We start from the raw sequence: 21420 nt of genomic DNA, 5'->3' as shown, positions 1-21420 counted from the left end.
CAACCTCAGCCTCAGGAGGCTGAAGAAATAACTTAACAAACTTTTACAGATGTACAATTGAGAGCATCCTGTCGGGCTGTATTACCGCCTGGTACGGCAACTGCACCTCCCACAACCGCAGGGCTCTCCAGAGGGTGGTGCGATCTGCCCAAAGCAACACCGGGGGCACACTGCCTACCCTTCAGCACAACTACACCACCCGATGTCACAAACAGGATCATCAAGGACATCAACCACCCGAGCCACGGCCTGTTCAACCCGCTTTCATCCAAAAGGCGAGGTCATTACAGGTGCATCAAAGCTGGGACCGATAGACTGAAAAACAGCTTCTATCTTAAGGCCATCAGACTGTTAAATAGCCATCACTAGTTGGCTACCACCCAGTTACTCAAATCAAATCAAATTGTATTAGTCACATGCGCCGAATACAACATGTGTAGGTAGACCTTACAGTGAAATGCTTACTTACAAGCAATGCAGTTTAAACAAAAAAAGGATAAGAATAAGAGATAAAAGTAACAAGTAATTAACAAGCAGCAGTAAAATAACAATAGAGAGACTATATACAGGGGGGTACCGATACAGAGTCAATGTGCAGGGGCACCGGTTAGTTGAGGTAGTATGTACATGTAGGTAGAGTTATTAAAGTGACTATGCATAGATGAGAGAGTAGCAGTGGTGTAAAGTGGAGGGGGGGGGGTCTACATGGACAAGTTCTGGCCTGATTTAGATCTTATCTGTCGGAAAGATATCAGTTTGTCTCTGTGAATGGTTTGTCCTCTGACAAATCAACTGTACATTTCGGTGTTCCTCAAGGTTCTGTTTTAGGACCACTATTGTTTTCACTATATATTTTACCTCTTGGGATGTCATTCGAAAACATAATGTTAACTTTCACTGCTATGCGGATGACACACAGCTGTACATTTCAATGAAACATGGTGAAGCCCCAAAATTGCCCTCGCTAGAAGAATGTGTTTCAGACATAAGAAAGTGGATGGCTGCAAACTTTCTACTTTTAAACTCGGACAAAACAGAGATGCTTGTTCGAGGTCCCAAGAAACAAAGAGATATTCTGTTGAATCTGACAATTAATCTTAATTGTTCAAATAAAACTGTGAAGGACCTCAGCGTTACTCTGGACCCTAATTTCTCTTTTGACTAACATATGAAGACTGTTTCAAGGACAGCTTTTTTCCATCTGCGTAACATTGCAAAAATCAGAAACTGTCTGTCCAAAAATGAGGCAGAAAAATGTATCCATGCTTTTGTTACTTCTAGGTTAGAATACTGCAATGCTTTACTTTCCGGCTACCCGGATAAAGCACTAAATATACTTCAGTTAGTGCTAAATACGGCTTCTAGACTGGCTTCCACACTGGCTTCCTGTTAAGGCAAGGGCTCATTTCAAGGTTTTACTGCTAACCTACAAAGCATTACATGGGCTTGCTCCTACCTATCTCTCTGATTTGGTCCTGCCGTACATACCTACACGTACGCTACGTTCACAAGACGCAGGCCTCCTAATTGTCCCTAGAATGTCTAAGCAAACAGATGGAGGCAGAGCTTTCTCCTATAGAGCTCCATTTTCATGGAATGGTCTACCCAATGTGAGAGACGCAGACTCGGTCTCAATCTTTAAGTCTTTACTGAAGACTCTTCTCTTCAGTGGGTCATATGATTGAGTCTAGTCCTCTCTCCACTGGTATTCTCTGCCTCTAACCATATTACAGGGGCTGAGTCACTGGCTTACTGGTGCTCTTTCATGCCGTCCCTAGGAGGGGTGCGTCACTTGAGTGGGCTGAGTCACTGACGTGATCTTCCTGTCTGGGTTGGCGCCCCCCCTTGGGTTGTGCCGTGGCAGAGATCTTTGTGGGCTATACTCGGCCTTGTCTCAGGATGGTAAGTTGGTCGTTGAAGATATCCCTCTAGTGGTGTGGGGGCTGTGCTTTGGCAAAGTGGGTGGGTATATATCCTTCCTGTTTGGCCCTGTCCGGGGGTATCATCGGATGGGGCCACAGTGTCTCCTGACCCCTCCTGTCTCAGCCTCCAGTATTTATGCTGCAGTAGTTTATGTATCGGGGGGCTAGGGTCAGTTTGTTTTATCTGGAGTACTTCTCCTGTCTTATCCGGTGTCCTGTGTGAATTTAAGTATGCTCTCTCTAATTCTCTCTTTCTCTCTTTCTTTCTACTCTCGGAGGACCTGAGCCCTAGGACCAGGCCTCAGGACTACCTGGCATGATGACTCCTTGCTGTCCCCAGTCCACCTGGCCTTGCTGCTGCTCCAGTTTCAACTGTTCTGCCTGCGGCTTTTCATAGCCGATCATTAAGAGTATCTCTACCACTCCTGCTGTCTCCAGAGAGTTGAAAACAGCAGGTCTGGGACAGGTAGCACGTCCTGTTCACCGCACGTGCTACCTGTCCCAGACCTGCTGTTTTCAACTCTCTGGAGACAGCAGGAGTGGTAGAGATACTCTTAATGACCGGCTATGAAAAGCCAACTGACATTTACTCCTGAGGTGTTGACTTGCTGCACCCTCGACAACTACTGTGATTATTATTATTTGACCATGCTGGTCATTTATGAACATTTGAACATCTTGGCCATGTTCTGTTATAATCTCCACCCGGCACAGCCAGAAGAGGACTGGCCACCCCTCATAGCCTGGTTCCTCTCTAGGTTTCTTCCTAGGTTTTGGCCTTTCTCTGGAGTTTTTCCTAGCCACCGTGCTTCTACACCTACATTGCTTGCTGTTTGGGGTTTTAGGCTGAGTTTCCGAACAGCACTTTGAGATATCAGCTGATGTACGAAGGGCTATATAAATAAATTTGATTTGATTTGATTTGATTTAAAACATGTTGGTATTACAGACTCGGTCAGGGAGAGGTTGAAAATGTCAGTGAAGACACTTGCCAATTGGTCAGAGCATGCTTGCTGTACACGTCCTGGTAATCCATCTGGCCCTGCGGCCTTGTGAATGTTGACCTGTCTAAAGGTCTTACATCGGCTGCTGAGAGCGTGCTCACACAGTCTTACGGAACATTTGGTGCTCTCATGCATGTTTCAACCCTGCACCTTAGAGGCTGAACTCATTTCATATGTATATACTGTATTCTACTGTATTTTAATCAATGCCACTCCGATATTGCTCATCCTAATATTTATATATTTCTTAATTCCATTATTTTATTTTTAGATTTGTGTGTATTGTTGTGAATTGTTAGATATTACTGCACTGTTGGAGCTAGGAACACAAGCATTTTGCTACACCCGCAATAACATCTGCTAAATATATTTATGTGACCAATACAATTTGATTTGATCCCTAGCCATATTCCATATGGAATAGAGGACTATCTTGTGCATATTTTGACGAGGAAATACAAGACAAAATTAGTTTGTGGCTATAGACCACATATACCACAAACATATTGTTATAATAAACTAATTAGAAGATTAAAAACATATACTTTTTCATACCCGTGGTATTACGGTCTGATATACCACAGCTTTCAGCCAATCAGCATTCAGGGCTCGAACCACCCAGTTTATAATTGATAATTTACTGTGTCTGTTATGCACTTATGTATTTGCCCACTAGATGTCCCACTTGCACCTTGTGTAGCTTCTTTTCCCATAAAAGGTGGTTACACCGCTTTGGGGAGATGTCATGCAGTAAGAAGGGGAGGGAATTCATGAAACCCTTTTCAACCAATCCCTGTAACTAGGTGCACTGAAAGAATACAATACAAATAAACTCAACAGTAGGCTTGTATTAATTCAAACATTCTCCCTGAATCTACTGTAATAGCCTGTATGAATTATCCATGTATTACCAATATTGATTGAATAGTGTCTAGTGATGGTCCTCTTATACCTGTACATTTCTAAAGATTTACTAATCTTACTAATCTTGAACAAAAATGAGATAACTGAGTGGTCTAAAAATGATTCTAAAATAAATCTAGGGTAACTACCATGTAAATAAATTAGGGACAAAACTGTATTTTTACCTTTATTTAACTAGGCAAGTAAGTTAATAAGAAATTCTTATTTTCAATGACAGCCTAGGAACAGAGGGTTAACTGCCTTGTTCAAGGGCAGAACGACAGATTTGTACCTTGTCAGCTCAGGGGTTTGAACTTGCAACCTTCTGGTTACTAATCCAACACTCTAACTACTAGGCTACCCTGCCACCCCAAAAAACTAAAGTGCCACCAAAGTTTTAAAATCAAATTCATTTTAAATTCGGAAGCATGCAACAGTGTTTTAGCATTTCTATTCCTTTCATAAATCAAATTAAAATGATTTGATGCATGTTTTCACCTTATAGTTAGGGTTTATGATTTATGTGTATGTACAATTTTCCTTGATGATTGTGAATAATGCAAGAAGAGCTTCATAACTTTGACCGAAATATAAAAATGTGACCACGGACAAAGCAATTAAATTGCAATGAAACTAATGAAAACTAACTTCATTTTAAGCTCTCCTGTTTGTGTAGTGATTTTTCTCTGCTGATTAAAACGGTGGATATATCAGTCTAATCAGATGTACACTAGAAAGCTCACCCATTATTCTAGTGTACAAACAGAATACTGTGAAATTCTAAATCTGAATCAGAAGGTTGGTCTGGTTGGATGAGTTCTGAGATGGACAGCTTGAGGGCATTAGAGAAGCTTCAGATTCATAGTTTCTCTCTGCCCTGTGATCTTTCATAACCCTCATTTCAAATAGTGTAAAATATTTAAACTAGTCTGGATAGCCTTAACGCGCTTCTGCTATGATATGACCTCTCCTCACTGCTGTCTGAAATCATGGCAGGAAGATTGACAAATGGTCAACAGTTGGAGTTGGACACAAAGACAAACATCTTAGAGAGTAGATTGACATAGTCAGTGTTGTCTATATAGTTATGCAACATGGTGCTAATCAAGTTATCTGTCTGTCCATTGATTGATTCAACAAATATATTTACAGTGATCCAATATTTATTTTATTTTTTATTTCACCTTTATTTAACCAGGTAGGCCAGTTGAGAACAAGTTGTCATTTACAACTGCGACCTGGCCAAGATAAAGCAAAGCAGTGTGACAAAAACAACAACACAGTTACACATGGGATAAACAAACGTAGTAAATACCACAATAGAAAAATCTGTATACAGTGTGTGCAAATGAAGTAAGGAAGTAAGACAATAAATAGGCCAATAGTGGCGAAGTGATTACAATTTAGCAATTTACACTGGAGTGATATATGTGCAGATGAGGATGTGCAAGTAGAAATACTGGTGTGCAAAAGATCAGAAAAACAAAAACAAATATGGGGATGAGGTAGGTAGTTGGTTGGATGGGCTATTTACAGATGGGCTGTGTACAGCTGCAGTGATTGGTAGGCTGCTCTGACAGCTGACGCTTAAAGTTTGTGAGGAAGATATAAGTCTCCAACTTCATTGATTTTGCAATTTGTTCCAGTCATTGGCAGCAGAGAACTGGAAGGAAAGGCGGCCAAAGGAAGTGTTGACTTTGGGGATGACCAGTGAAATATACCTGCTGGAGCGCGTGCTACGGGTGGGTGTTGCTATGGTGACCAGTGAGCTGAGATAAGGCGGAGCTTTACCTAGCATAGACTTATCGATGACCTGGATCCAGTGGGTTTGGCGACTAATATGTAGTGAGGACCAGCCAACGAGAGCATACAGGTCGCAGCGGTGGGTAGTATATGGGGCTCTGGTGACAAAATGGATGGCACTGTGATAGACTGATACCAATTTGTTGAGTGGAGTGTTGGAGGCTATTTTGTAAATGATATTGCCAAAGTCAAGGATCGGTAGGATAGTCAGTTTTACGAGGGTATGTTTGGCAGCATGAGTGAAGGAGGCTTTGTTGAGAAAAAGGAATCCGATTCTAAATTTAACTTTGGATTGGAGATGCTTAATGTGAGTCTGGAAGGAGAGTTTACAGTCTAGCCAGACACCTAGGTATTTATAGTTGTCAGAACCGTCCAGAGTAGTGATGCTAGTTGGGCGAGCATGCATTTTGTTTTACTAGCATTTAAGAGCATTTGGAGGCCACGGAAGGAGTGTTGTATGGTGTTGAAGCTCGTTTGGAGGTTTGTTAACACAGTGTCCAAAGAAGGGCCAGATGTGTACAGAATGGTGTCGTCTGCATAGAGGTGGATCAAAGAATCACCCGTAGCAAGAGCGACATCATTGATATATACAGAGAAAAGTCGACCGGAAAATTGAACCCTGTGGCACCCCCATAGAGACTGCCAGAGGTCCGGACAACAGGAGTAGTTAGTGAATCAGACGAGGCAGTCATTAGAGAAACCAAGGCTGTTGAGTCTGCCGATAAGAATACAGGGATTGACAGAGTCGAAAGCCTTGGCCAGGTCGACAGTTGCACAGTACTGTCTTTTATCGATGGTGGTTATGATATCGTTTAGGCCTTGAGCATGGCTAAGGTGCACCCGTGACCAAATTGCATAGCGGAGAAGGTACGGTGGGATTCGAAATGGTCAGTGATCTGTTTGTTCACTTGGCTTTCGATGACTTTAGAAAGGCAGAGCAGGATGGATATAGGTCTCTGATCATGCATATCAAAACGGGTTCAATATTAAACAGCGTTTAAGTCAGGGGTCTCACATTCGAATAGAGCCAGCTCCAGCCTTTTGGCGGCCCTAAGCAAGATTTGGTTGGGGGCCCCCACCAAGCGGGCAAAATGTTTTTGTGGCCCTCCCTTGACAACGGCGAGAAGATTTAATTTGACATTTCCTGCAATTCTACACATTTTGCCAATAGGCGTAGAGAAAATGTTGCGGTTTTAAAGCAAGTTTTCTGTAGTTCTACACATTTTGTCATGGGGCGGAGAGAACATTTAGCAATTTTATAACACATTTGTCACGTTCTGACCATAGTTCTTGTGTGTTTTCCTTGTTTTAGTGTTGGTCAGGACGTGAGCTCGGTGGGCATTCTATGTTGTGTGTCTGGTTTGTCTATTTCTATGTTTGGCCTGAAATGGTTCTCAATCAGAGGCAGATGTTAGTCATTGTCTCCGATTGAGAACCATATTTAGGTAGCCTGTTTTGGGATTTGTGGGTGGTTATTTCCGTGTCTGTGTTTGTTTTACCACACAGGACTGTTTTCGGTTTTCACATTTATTGTTTTGTATATTTGTAGTGTTTTCTCGGTATTCGTCTTTATGTTTAACCCTAACCACGTTGCGTTTTGGTCCGCCTCTCCTTCCCAGGAAGAAAGCCGTTACATTTCATGCAATTCTACTCATTTTGCCATGGGGCAGAGATACATTTTTGCAGTTCTACACATTTTGTCATGAAGAAGAGAGATATTTTGACAATTTTATAACAAATTGTATGTAATTCGACACATTTTTTAATTGGCCCAGTAATAACTTTTTTTGTTGTTTTAAAGCAAGTTTTCTGCAGTTCTGCCAATTTTGTGATGGACGGAGATTTTTTTGTGTACAATTTCATGCAATTCTACTCATTTTGCAATGGGGCAGAGAGAAATGTTTGCAGTTTTAAAGCACATTTCCTGCAATTCTACCCACTCTGCCAAGGGGTGCAGAGACATTTTTGCAATTTTGTAACAAATTCCATGCAGTTCTACACATTTTGGCATGGGGTGGAGATTTATTTTTTTTAGTTTTAAAGCTAATTTCCTGCAATTCTACACATTTTGCCATGACTTATGCCATGTTAATGATATCTGAGTTAGACCCCAGCCAATTACTTTTTCAAATTAACTGCCAATATGTCAACATTCCATTCAAGCAATGCAGTCAATCCACAGCCGTACACTGGTTGAAACCAGTTGATGACATGACTTAGACAAGTTGTAAATGTACTGGTATCATATAATAGCACACACAGCTTTCTAAGGAAACAAAATCTGAGACATTTATGGTCTGTTTACATATATTTTAGAGGCAATTGTATATATTTTTTTCGTATAAAACACATATAAACTGTATTTATAATTATGTGACATGTTTACATTGACTATAATTCCATTACACAATTTCTGATACATCACATGCCTTACTCTTATTTTCCTGCATAAGTAAAAGCAGGAAATGCATCACCTATGCCTCTACTGCAATATATTCCAATTAGACTGGTTTTGGATTTCTCTCTGACCAAGATGGCTGCCATTTTTGCCCCATTATGGAACTCATGGTTTATGACATAGCCCCTCTAGTAATGTAATAGGATCTCTACGGTTGAGATCCAAACTGAGTCCCCCGCAAAAAGTATGTTGCTTATGCCTGGAGCCGGCCCTGCATTCAAATGATCATGGAACCAACGTCAGACTTGCTGTTCTCATAGGGGGCCATTTCATTTACCAGGTGTAACACCTAAAAAATAGTTATTACCAGGTTCCGAAACATGAAAGTTACCAGATTTTCTAAACAACAGTTGAGTTAAAAGAAAAAATAAGAAAATCACTCAAAATGATCATATCATTTACTGCATTTATTACAGATGTAGTTAGTCATTTATCACATTATGATAAATTATATTAACAGATTATGCTCATTAAAAAAACACCAATAGAGAGACATTTGATGGCTTGGGCATCCTTTTTCTAGACAGGCCTTGTCTGCAATATCTGGGGAAAGTGTTCACATTTTTTTTTACACATTTTCTTCTGCTTGGTGCCTTAGTCTAATGGTTGACTCATTACTCAAATCAAACGTATCTGCAGATAACTATGTCATTTCTTAAGACCTCATTGTTTTCGATGCATTTACACTAGACGTCTCTCTATGCATGATACTGGGCAAACAAAATGAGAGACAAAACATTGTAGAGGGCATAGTTTGAAAGACAGTTTCCGCTTTAAACTGGTATTATATCACAATGATATTGACAAGATCGTAAGATTGTCCGTCCAAGATGATGCGTGTGTGAGTGTTGTTCCATGTGATGATAGTCGGTTAATTTATCCTGTTAAAGTATTTCACACATGATCACAGTAATGTTATTTTATCCATGGGTGAGCTAACATAATACTGTGTGTGCTTTTATCTAAGTGACAATGTGAGTTAAATCACTGTATTGTAACAACCAGTACTAGCTGCCCTCTGATTAATGATGTGACCAATCAGACTACATTAAATAATGACCAAAGTATTCTGATTGGAGGGGAATGAACCCAGACTGTGGTCTGACATAGCTACCATTATGGCAGGATTGTTAAGTGTGAACATACAGTACCTGAATGGATGTCCCAGCAATGTACACAGATTCCAACTAGGAAAAGCATTAGACCAGTATCACTTTTTTCAAGCAAGATCAGAAAAGAAAGGCAGAAAGAAAGAAAAACTGAGGCAGCTTACTGAGGTGTGGAGCCTTCATTGACATGGCTGAACATAAAATAAATTATGCCAGATATTAACAAATCTTTGAGAAGTTTATTATGAATATGGCACCTGTTAGATGGTAAAAAAAAAGTGTTACAGACAGAAAACAACCATGGATGATGATGACAGGTTTATTTGAACAAATGGAAACCTACAAAAGTATAAAATAACCCTGTTGTAAAATGAAGTATGTACATTTCTGAAATTGCAGCATTATTAAAAAATGGAAATAAAAATGTTTTAAAAAAAAATATACAAAATAAGCCAGGCACTCAAAGTTAGCTTCAGTTAGTTGTTGTTTTTCTTCAAAAATAAAAAATAAAACAAATTAAATAATAAATGTACCATAGTTCTCTTTTTAATATTTTCATTTGTTTGTATTTAGAATTTATAACACTGTTAACATTGATACTAAGAGAATCCCCTTCTCCTGTAGTATTCATCTACTTGGTTTCTCTTAAAATAATCTGTATAATTGTACAAGAAATTGTTAAAAACACAGACACAGTCTTCACAGGTAATGAAGTCATTTTTCATATTTAAACTTTAAACACTATGTATCCGACAGTAGCTGAGATTAGTTTAAGTTGAAATCACCTGCAATTCATTTAGACACAACACAGAGACATTAAAACAGCTCATCCTGCTGTTCTGTTGTAACATATGGGTGTATTTCCTGGTCCGTCCACAGTGTCTGTTTTAAGTGAGCTGTGCCCCCGACCCGACAGTCTCATCCCGCTTCGCTACGTCTTAGAAAACACTAACATCTAGGATAGAATCAATCTCAAGTGGTGACACCAAGCTCCCCGGTAACCATTCCAGCATTCCAATCAACCAACCCCAAACGTTCATTGTTTAATTATTTTTCTTACATTTATTTCATGACCTGGATTTGATTAACAACACATCTACACAGAAACTACAGACACTGTTTCCTGATGTAGGGGAGTAGCCTGATTCAGTTCAAAAGACAAAGGCTCCCCCTCCCTTTGTTGGACAGACTAAAAAACACTGAACGTTGAGACAAAGCTGCTGGACCGAATGAAATCAAGTAAACTAACAATCAACTTAGTATACATGCATTTCCAAAACATCTATAAAAATAGATTTATAGTGCGAAATATTTTTTATTTTCATTTCTTTAGAAATCTTTAAAATGGTTTATTGTCCTGAAATACTACCATCATCTTTTTGTCCTGTGAGTTGCATGGTCCTTGAAGTCAACAGGTTTGGTGGAAACCAATGAAATACACCCAATGCATACAAGAAGCACAAGGGACTCTGGGAATGTTTCACAACTGAGGCTTTTATGGTTCCAGTCTAGAAGATACATCTAAATGCTACTTTAGCTTTTTGTCGTAATTTTTCATAGGGTAGGTAAATGCAAGCTGGAAACTGTAAACCCAGAATTCCTCAATGGCAAAAAATGGCTCCTTAAACCTTTGAGCTAGTTAATTAAGAGTATTTTATCTCTGAGAGAAAGAGAGGTCTGTAGACTACACAACAGCAAAGCAACAGCAGAAACAGAAAGAAATACAGACAGAAGGAAGCAGCAAAAGGTGACGCTACATTGGAAGGCCACCACACGAAATCCACTAACCTTCACGGGTCCACTAAGACTGCAGAGGAGAAGGAGAGGGTTACACACGTTCCCTGTCCAACCCCAGACTACAGATAAAGCACAGAGAAGACAAAGGACAAAACAGCTACATCAGCTCAGTAACACTGCATATAGTAACACACACTGAAATCGCTATGGAGACTGACAGCCAGTGACACTTACACATTGTACACGTTTACGGTTATCACGCTTAGTAATAGATTACTTGATGGACGGCTGTCAAAAGATGAAGTGACAGTTTTTCCATTTTATTACAATTTTTTTAAACAGCAATCACAGTGTTCTTAACACCAAACTGTGAGATAACTTTTTTGGCAACAGAGAAAAATTAGGGAATGTGATTTTTCCAAAAACATATTCCATTTTGATTGAAACACATGTCTTTATTACAATCTCCTTGATATGTGATTTCAGGAATCGGACAATGGCTGATGGAAGAACGGATTTGGGAGACTGACGTTGATAGTAGTGAGGTTTAGGATGTAAAAGAAAGAGGAAGGGTAGAGTAGAAAAAACAACTGACAGAAGCCAGTCAAAGTTAAACATTCATTTTTCAAGTTAATGATGCAAATTAGCCTCTGTTACACTGAGACTAGAAAGTGATCTAGTTTTCAAAAAATACAAACAAAATCAACCTGCTCCATATAGGTATATTCTATCCTTCAGGCCCAATCTGATTGAGCCCTTGAACTTGACTGAGGGGAGTAGTAATGAACACGAAACTATGTTGATTAGAGGTTTGACTCTCCCCAGCTGTCACTCAATCACTCATCTCTGTGAGAGAGCTGTGGAACAGAAGAACCTACATCAGCCTGAAGGAGGGTAGTAACTTGATGGAACAGTAGCACCATGGATCTGCAGAGGATGAGTGCATTCCAAATGGCATCCTATTCCCTAAATAGTGCACTACTTTTGACCAGAGCCCTATGGGCCCTGGTCAAAAGTAATGCAATAAATAGGGAACAGGGTGCCATTTGAGACATAACCAAGGCAATGGAACCGGGGGAATACTTGTATCTCACACCGACCTGTACTTGTTCCAAAGTCCTGGGATTTATAACATTCTATTCACAGGATAATACCCTGCTAAAATTGCTTTTTAATGCTTGATTTGAAAGTTAAATCTGTTCTATAAAAAAATAAACAAAATTAATGATAAAATAAACTACTATACCCTTATTATGATCCAACCTTAAAACGTATTTCTTAAGGTTATTTCTATGACAATGTCAAACAGAGTAACATCCTTTTGTCATAGTCAACCTTGATCACATCAAGATATGAAGCAAAACCATCCAAGGTTTTCTTTCCATAGAAATATATCTTCCACCATCACTCTTTAAATACACTAGACATCTTCATAAAGATGCAACATAATCAACTCAAATAAAAAGTAGTTTACCCCAGACTCCAGTAGGAGACCAACGGTAATATGAATTCTCTGTAGGCAAAAATGAATTCTTTACAATTAACAATAGTCAGTTTAGTTTGATCAGAGAAAATATAATTGATAGTACTGTAAGAGGAGTAGGAAGAGGACGAGAGATTGATAGAGTGGGAGTCAATAGAGAGAGAGAAAAGGATAGAAAGACAAGGAGCCATTCATTTCTAGTACACAAGCTCAATTGCTCAAATTCAAAATGCTAGAATATATTTATTTTCCACTTGAAACACAGTCTTATGCCTCAAAGAGTCTTTGACAGTTGAACACAGTAATATGGTCTTGGTGTTTTGCTCTAATCTTCTTTGCGCTCCAGAGTTTGTGTGGTGTGTATCCCGTTACTGTAGACAGGGAATGGAAGAGTAGAGAACAGTCCCTCTGCCGTGGTGAATACATTGGCTGCTGGCATCTGGGTGAGACTGGCGCCGGACATGGTACCCCCAAAAGGGCCAGCCATGTTGAGCCGGTGGACATGATGATACAGCATCTCCATGGGTGTCTTGGGGTCGATGCCAAAGCTGGGGCTACCGTTGACATCCACAAAGTTCATAGCGTGGGCCACATTGTTGGGCAGCAGGTTGGCGCCTGCCTGCATGGCCAGAGTGACGTCGGCGGGGGCGTAGCGGATGGTGCCAGTGGTGTAGACCCGTGAGGCAGCAGTGCTGGTCGTGGCGAGGGTGCCGGTGACACGTTGGACCAGCGGAAGCGCCACGTTCCCGGCCTGCAGCCTCTGCAGGGCCTCCAAGTCGCTGGTGTACAGCAGGGAGGAGCCGGACGTGGTGGGGGTGCTCTGACATTGCTGGTTGTCGCGCGGCGAGGCAGAGAGGGGCGGGGACAGGGGGTCGGAGGATGACCCAGAGCCAGAGGGAGGGGCCAGGCTGGCGGCGCTGGAGGCTGAGGAGGGGGCGCTGCTATAACCGCTGAAGGAGGGGGGTACGCCCTTCCTGGTACCTGCGCCCCCACTGCCCCCCTCTGTTCCTGGGGGAGTGAGCACTGAGTCTGGGATGGAGGCCTGCAGACTACCAGGCTGTGGGGAGGGGAAGGTATCGTGGGCTGGGACGGGCTTCGTCATGCTGTAGGGAGACTCGTTCCTGGAGATCTCTCTGTTGGGTGGGTAGTTCCAGATGATGCTGTCATTGTCGAAGTTGATGGGCTCGGACATTTCCGTTTTGATCTTGAGCACAGAGGCACTGGCAGGGGAGGGGGGCGGCAGGAGGGGGACAGCCCCAACAAAGGTGTTAGAGCTGGGGGTGGCAGAGGAGAGGCACATACGTTTAGGACGACTACCGTCCCATTTCTGCTTTTTCCTCCTCTTCTTACGCTTCTGCTGCTTCCTGGCAGCGGGGGTGGCGAGAGTCTCGGTGGCGCTGTCACAGTCTTTAAAGCTGTCGTCATCTTCCTCATCGTCATCATCATCTTCCTCTTCTTCAGAGGAAGGCGAGTCGTGCAGCTCCACCCCTCCGTTTCCATCTCCGTAGTGCTCCACCTTGATGTGCAGGTCCTCCAGCCGGCCCAGTCTGCCCTCCTTGGTCTCCACCTCACAGTCGCTGGGCTCCAGATCGTCCTCGCTCTCCTGGCTCTCTGGGTTGGAGGAGCTGTCTCCCTCCTCCTGACGCCTCATCTCCTGCTCTGAGGACGACTGGCCCTGCTGCTGCTTTTTACTGTCTGTTTCCGGGTCCTCTGTGTTCTCAGTCTGGTTCCCCTTCCTGTCCCACTTGGAGTTCTCGTTGTCGTCTGAGAGAAATGTTCCATTTAGTATACAGACTTCAACAGCACTCAAAAAAATCCATGTATACTGTATAAATATCTGTCCAAAATAACCACTACAAATGAAATAATCTTTCATGCCCTTCATTAAGATCTTTTTAATGTTCAGTATTTTGCTATAGAGAAATATATGGAATATTCCCTTTACCACTCAATTAGAATATTTGACTTATTTACTCCACCACTGTGTTCTACTGCAGTTATAATAACGTCTGTCTGTCTGGTGCCTGGTGTGTTGGCTTGGCACCGATCACCCCCTGGATACTGGAGCAGTGGAGCTCTCCAACCGTACTGTCAGAGTGAGGAGGACAACTCTACCCAGCAGCAGCTGGCCAGGGCCACAACCCTCACCATGCCCGCTGGCATAGGGGGCACTGAGGGAGGCCTGGTGCCAATGGCCAATATGCTGGCTCTTTCCTCAGACTGTCACCCAAAATCATCCTCTCCTCTCCCCTCCTGCCCCCTTGGCGGTACTCCATTGAATATGTTTAATTAAAATTTTTCCTCAAACTAATGATGAGGGCTTTTCTCCTCTTTCTCCATGGATGGCCACAGTATAATACAAGCTATTCTTTCTCTTAGGGAGTTTAGGCCAGGTTATACTGTAAAGAGCTTTGTGACAGCTGTTGATGTAAAAAGGGTTTTATCAATACCCTTATAATGATTTATTGATTGATTGATGGTACCGTACCAGAGTTGTCCTTGGACTCGGACTCAGAGTCGGATGTTTCTGAAGACTCTGAGGCTTTCTCTGGAAGGTTGGGTAGCTGGGCGATGTCCATGGGCGTGTCCTTGTACTCTGGATTACTGAAGGAACAGACAATAGAGACAACCAAAAGTCTTTATAATCTGGATTACTGCAGGAACAGACAACACAGAGGTCTTTATAATCTGGATTACTGCAGGAAAATGACAATAGAGACAACCAGAGGTCTTTATAATCTGGATTACTGCAGGAACAGACAACACAGAGGTCTTTATAATCTGGATTACTGCAGGAACAGACAACACATAGGTCTTTATAATCTGGATTAATGCAGGAACAGACAACACAGAGGTATTTATAATCTGGAATACGGCAGGAAAAGACAATAGAGACAACCAGAGGTCTTTATAATCTTGATTAATGCAGGAACAGACAATAGAGACAACCAGAGGTCTTTATAATCTGGATTAATGCAGGAACAGACAACACATAGGTCTTTATAATCTGGATTAATGCAGGAATAGACAACACATAGGTCTTTATAATCTGTATTAATGCAGGAACAGACAACACAGAGGTATTTATAATCTGGAATACTGCAGGAAAAGACAATAGAGACAACCAGAGGTCTTTATAATCTTGATTAATGCAGGAACAGACAATAGAGACAACCAGAGGTCTTTATAATCTGGATTAATGCAGGAACAGACAACACATAGGTCTTTATAATCTGGATTAATGCAGGAACAGACAACACATAGGTTTTAATAATCTGGATTAATGCAGGAACAGACAACACAGAGGTATTTATAATCTGGAATACTGCAGGAAAAGACAATAGAGACAACCAGAGGTCTTTATAATATTGATTAATGCAGGAACAGACAATAGAGACAACCAGAGGTCTTTATAATCTGGATTAATGCAGGAACAGACAACACATAGGTCTTTATAATCTGGATTACTGCAGGAACAGACAACACATAGGTCTTTATAATCTGGAAAACTGGAGGAAAAGACAAAAGAGACAACCAGAGGTCTTTATAATCTGGAAAACTGCAGGAACAGACAACACATAGGTCTTTATAATCTGGAAAACTGCAGGAAAAGACAAAAGAGACAACCAGAGGTCTTTATAATCTGGATTACTGCAGGAACAGACAACACATAGGTCTTTATAATCTGGAAAACTGCAGGAAAAGACAAAAGAGACAACCAGAGGTCTTTATAATCTGGATTACTGCAGGAACAGACAACACAGAGGTATTTATAATCTGGAATACGGCAGGAAAAGACAATAGAGACAACCAGAGGTCTTTATAATCTGGAAAACTGCAGGAAAAGACAATAGAGACAACCAGAGGTCTTTATAATCTGGATTAATGCAGGAACAGACAACACATAGGTCTTTATAATCTGGAAAACTGCAGGAAAAGACAATAGAGACAACCAAAGGTCTTTATAATCTGGATTACTGCAGGAACAGACAATCAGAGGTCTTTATAATCTGGATTACTGCAGGAACAGACAACCAGAGGTCTTTATAATCTGGATTAATGCAGGAACAGACAACACAGAGGTATTTATAATCTGGAAAACTGCAGGAAAAGACAAAAGAGACAACACACTGAAATTCACACTAATAATTAGATATTAAATGGATTATGGCATTTGGCAGATTATGTAATAGTCATGTAAACACTTAATTTAACTTGGCGGCAGGTAGCCTAGTGGTTAGAGCGTTGAACTCAAAACTGTAAAGGTTGCAAGATCAAATCCCCGAGCTGACAAGGTATAAATTCTGTCGTTCTGAGCCTGAACAGGCAGTTAACCCACTGTTCCTAGGCTGTCATTGAAAATAAGAATTTGTTCGTAACTGACTTGCCTAGTTAAATAAAGGTAAAATCTTAATCGGCGCAAGGTCAAAATTGAATTAAGCATACGCCGATTAAAACACCTGCTTTTCAGAGCAATCTGTTGAATTATTAAGACATGTAAACACCTTAATCGTCATTCCAGCGGTGTATTTGATCTGTACATGTGCTAGCAACAGCCGAGTGAGCCTCCCTCTTTAGCGCGAGTGAAGTTCGGAACAACAATGTATGCGTTTTACAAGTCGTTTTCACATACAAACTTTATATGTCTGAACTCAGAAACAAATATGCTTCCTAAAAATAACATGTTCACTGTGGTAGAATGTTTATTTTGCTTGGCAATTTTCTGCATTTATCAGTGCCACTACTATATTCATCTGACTATCCACAATAATCACATTATTGTGTGCATGTAACCATGTTCACTCTCTTTGCCAAAAGATAATCATTTAGAGCATATCGCTGCCAGGGATTGCAGAGAACACAGCATTTGACATTGTCCTAGTGTTCTGATTGATCCAGCTGTCCCTAAAGCAAAGCTCCTAACTCTTTGGCTCTCACAGCTGCTCTATGGGCCCGCAGAGGTGAGGAGAAATTTGGAAGGATATTGAGAAGATATATCTATTACAGTTGATGAGAGAAGGGTTCCTTCTTGTGCTGGCAGCTAAATTCAATATTTAGCAACTCCTTGGAAAAACAGCTTTTGTGTGTGTATCTGGATCTAAAATTACAATAACATCTCAATCACTTTAGGATGCAGAGATAATTCTACAATGATCAATTCCATGGTGCCAATGGCAAAAACGCATTTCATTAACAGTGCTTAGAGTAAACTAATACTGTCAGATACCGTTGAAGTCAGAAGTTTACATACACCTTAGCTAAATACATTTAAACTCAGTTTTTCACAATTCCTGACATTTAATCCTAGTAACAATTCCATGTCTTAGGTCAGTTAGGATAACCACTTTATTTTAAGAATGTGAAATGTCAGAATAATAGTAGAGAGAATTATATATTTCAGCTATTATTTCTTTCATCACATTCCCTGTGGGTCAGAAGTTTACATACACTCAATTAGTATTTGGTAGCATTGCCTTTAAATTGCTTCACTTGGGTCAAACATTTTGGGTCGCCTTCCACAAGCTTCCCACAATAAGTTGGGTGAATTTTGTCCCATTCCTCCTGACAGAGCTGGTGTAACTGAGTCAGGCTTATAGGCCTCCTTGCTCACACATGCTTTTTCAGTTCTGCCCACAAATTTTCTACAGGATTGAGGTCAGGGCTTTGTGATGGCCACTCCAATACCTTGACTTTGTTGTCCTTAAGCCATTTTGCCACAACTTTGGAAGTATGCTTGGGTAATTGTCCATTTGGAAGACCCATTTGCGACCAAGCTTTAACTTCCTGACTGATGTCTTGAGATGTTTCTTCAATATATCCACATAATTGTCCTTCTTCATGAAGCCATCTATTTTGGGAAGTGCACCAGTCCCCCCTGCAGCAAAGCACCCCCAAAACATGATGCTGCCACCCCTGTGCTTCACGGTTGGGATGGTGTTCTTCGGCTTGCAAGCCTCCCCCTTTTTCCTCCAAACATAACGATGGTCATTATGGCCAAGAGGTCTATTTTTGTTTCATCAGACCAGAGGACAGTTGCAAACTTTAGTCTGGCTTTGTTATGGCGGTTTTGGAGCAGTGGCTTCTTCCTTGCTGAGGGGCCTTTCAGGTTATGTCGATATAGGACTCATTTTACTGTGGATATAGATACTTTTGTACCTGTTTCCTCCAGCATCTTCACAAGGTCCTTTGCTGTTGTTCTGGGATTGATTTGCACTTTTCGCACCAAAGTGCGTTCATCTCTCGGAGACAGAACGCGTCTCCTTCCTGAGTGGTATGACGACTGCGTGGTCCCATGGTGTACAGATGAATGTGGTACCTTCAGGCATTTGGAAATTGCTCCCAAGGATGAACAAGACTGGTGGAGGTCTACATTTTTTTCTGAGGTCTTGGCTGATTTATTTTGATTTTCCCATGATGTCAAGCACAGAGGCACTGAGTTTGAATGTAGGCCTTGAAATACATCCACAGGTACACCTCCAAATGACTCAAATGATGTCAATTAGCCTATCAGAATCTTCTAAAGCCATCATTTTCTGGAATTTTCCAAGCTGTTTAAAGGCACAGTCAACTTAGTGTATGTAAACTTCTGACCCACTGGAATTGTGATACAGTGAATTATAAGTGAAATAATCTGTCTGTAAACAATTGTTGGAAAAATTACTTGTGTCATGCACAAAGTAGACATCCTAACTGACTTGCCAAAACTATAGTTTGTTAACAAGACATTTGTGGAGTAGTTGAAAAACGAGTTTGTAAACTTCTGACTTTAACTGTATACAGTACCAGTCAAAAGTTTCAACACACCAACTCATTCAAGGGTTTTTCTTTATTAGTACTATTTTATACATTGTAGAATAATAGTGAAGACATCAAAACTATGAAATAACACATATGGAATCATGTAATAACCACAACAGTGTTAAACAAATCAAAATATATTTTATATTTGAGATTCTTCAAAGTAGCCACCCTTTGCCTTGATGACAGCTTTGCACACTCGTGGCATTCTCACAACCAGCTTCATGAGGAATGCTTTTACAACAGTCTTAAAGGACTTCCCACAAATGCTGAGGACTTGTTGGCTGTTTTTCCTTCACTCTGCGGTCCAACTCATCCCAAACCATCTCAATTGGGTTGAGGTCGGGTGATTGTGGAGGCCAGGTCATCTGATGCAGCACTCCATTACTCGGTCAAATAGCCCTTAAACCGCCTGGAGGTGTGTTTTAGGTCATTGTCCTGTTGAAAAACAAACAATAGCCCTACTAAGCGCAAGTGTGTCTCTAAATAAATCAACTCTAAATAAATCATTGATAGTGTCACCAGCAAAGAACACCCACACCATCACACCTCCTCCTCCATGCTTCACAGTGGAAAACCACACATGCAGAGATCATCTGTGCGCCTACTCTGCGTCTCACAAAGACACGGCGGTTAGAAGCAAAAATCTCAAATTTGGACTCACCAGACCAAAGGACAGATTTCCACCTGTCTATAATGTCCATTGCTTGTGTTTCATGGCCCAAGCAAGTCTCTTCTTCTGGAGACTTCACAGAAGTCAGGTGCCCTTTAGTAGTGGTTTCTTCGCAGCAATTCGACCATGATGGCAGTTTCACACAGTCTCCACTGAACAGTTGATGTTGAGATGTTGAGATGTGTCTGTTACTTGAACTCTGTGAAGCATTTATTTGGGCTGCAATTTCTGAGGCTGGTAACTCTACTGAACTTATCCTCTGCAGCAGAGATAACTCTGGGTCTTCCTTTCCTGTGGTGGTCATCATGAGAGCCAGTTTTATCATAGTGCCTGATGTTTTTTTGCGACTGCACTTAAAGAAACTTTCAAAGTTCTTGAATTTTTTTGGATTGACTGACCTTCATGTCTTAAAGAAATCATGTCTTAAACTGTAATTTCTCTTTGCTTATTTGAGCTGTTCTTGCCATAATATGAACTTGGTATTTTACCAAATAGGGCTATCGTCTGTAGACCACCCCTACACCCCTCACAACACAACTGATTGGCCCAAACACATTTAGAAGGTAAGAAATTCCACAAATTAACTTTTAACAAGGCACACTTGTTCATTGAAATATATTCCAGGTGACTACCTCATGAAGCTGGTTGAGAGAATGCCAATAGTGTGCAAAGCTGTCATCAAGGTAAAGGGTGGCTACTAGATTTGTTTAACACCTTTTTGGTTAGTACATGATTCCATTAGTTATTTCCTAATTTTGATGTCTTCACTATTATTCTGCAATGTAGAACATAGTAAAAATAAAGAAAAACCCTGGAATGAGTAAGGGTGTCCAAACTCTTGACTGGTACTGTATGCCATTATCCTATTCTGACAAAGAAGTTGCTATAGAATAGGTACTACAACTATGCGTAAACCATTTGATGAAAATTGTATTGACAAGAAGAATGTACACCTTGTTAAAATACTGAATGGTAAAAATAAAAATAGCATATTTAATGAAAATGAATGACCAATCTTGTGTTCGCTTGTGTTTGCTTCCTGGTGTAGCTGACTGTGTGTACTTTCCCAAACAGCATCCCATTTCCTATACAGTATAGTGCATTACTTTTGACCAGAACCCTATGGGCCCTGGTCAAAAGTAGTGTACTACACAGGGAAAAGGGTGCCATTTTGGAAGCAGACTGTTTTTGGGCACTGGCTGGCTGTCATGTGTTGGGTGGTTCACAGATGGGGCCCAGCCTTACCTGAGTACGTAGTTGACCCAGATTATGTTCTTTTCATTGCCATTCTTGGCATTGATGGCGATGGTGGCACTGGACTGGATCCAGATGTACCCACCGTTCTTCTGGATCCAGCGGTAGTACTTGGTCACACACTGTCCCTTGTTTATCACTGGGGTGGAGAGAGAAGAGAGTAGAGAGAAGGGGAGAGGAGGGAGGGGGGAGGACAGAGGAGAGAGGAAAGAGGAGGTGAGTGAGCAAAGAGAAGAGAGGAGAAGAGGACAATAGATACAGTAAGAGGGATACAGG

The 21420-nt window shown here is 41.2% G+C and overlaps 1 protein-coding gene across 1 annotated transcript in view; it reads right to left on the bottom strand.

The window, feature by feature from the left end:
* Window positions 1-12701: 12701 nt before the first annotated feature.
* LOC139383444 (neuronal PAS domain-containing protein 3-like) overlaps window positions 12702-21420 on the bottom strand; it is a 394236-nt gene continuing 385517 nt past the window's right edge. The window contains exons 11-13 of the mRNA XM_071127992.1: window positions 21136-21283; window positions 14908-15023; window positions 12702-14183 (exon numbers count right to left, since the gene is read on the bottom strand). Of these exons, the coding sequence (XP_070984093.1) occupies window positions 12745-14183; window positions 14908-15023; window positions 21136-21283 (1703 nt within the window). The 3' untranslated portion in view covers window positions 12702-12744. The remainder of the gene's footprint in view (window positions 14184-14907; window positions 15024-21135; window positions 21284-21420) is intronic.

This window comes from Oncorhynchus clarkii, chromosome 25, assembly GCF_045791955.1.
Source record: "Oncorhynchus clarkii lewisi isolate Uvic-CL-2024 chromosome 25, UVic_Ocla_1.0, whole genome shotgun sequence".
NCBI classification, from domain to species: domain Eukaryota; kingdom Metazoa; phylum Chordata; class Actinopteri; order Salmoniformes; family Salmonidae; genus Oncorhynchus; species Oncorhynchus clarkii.
Note: the sequence above shows the minus strand (reverse complement) of the source record. Positions and strands in the feature narration are given on the sequence as shown.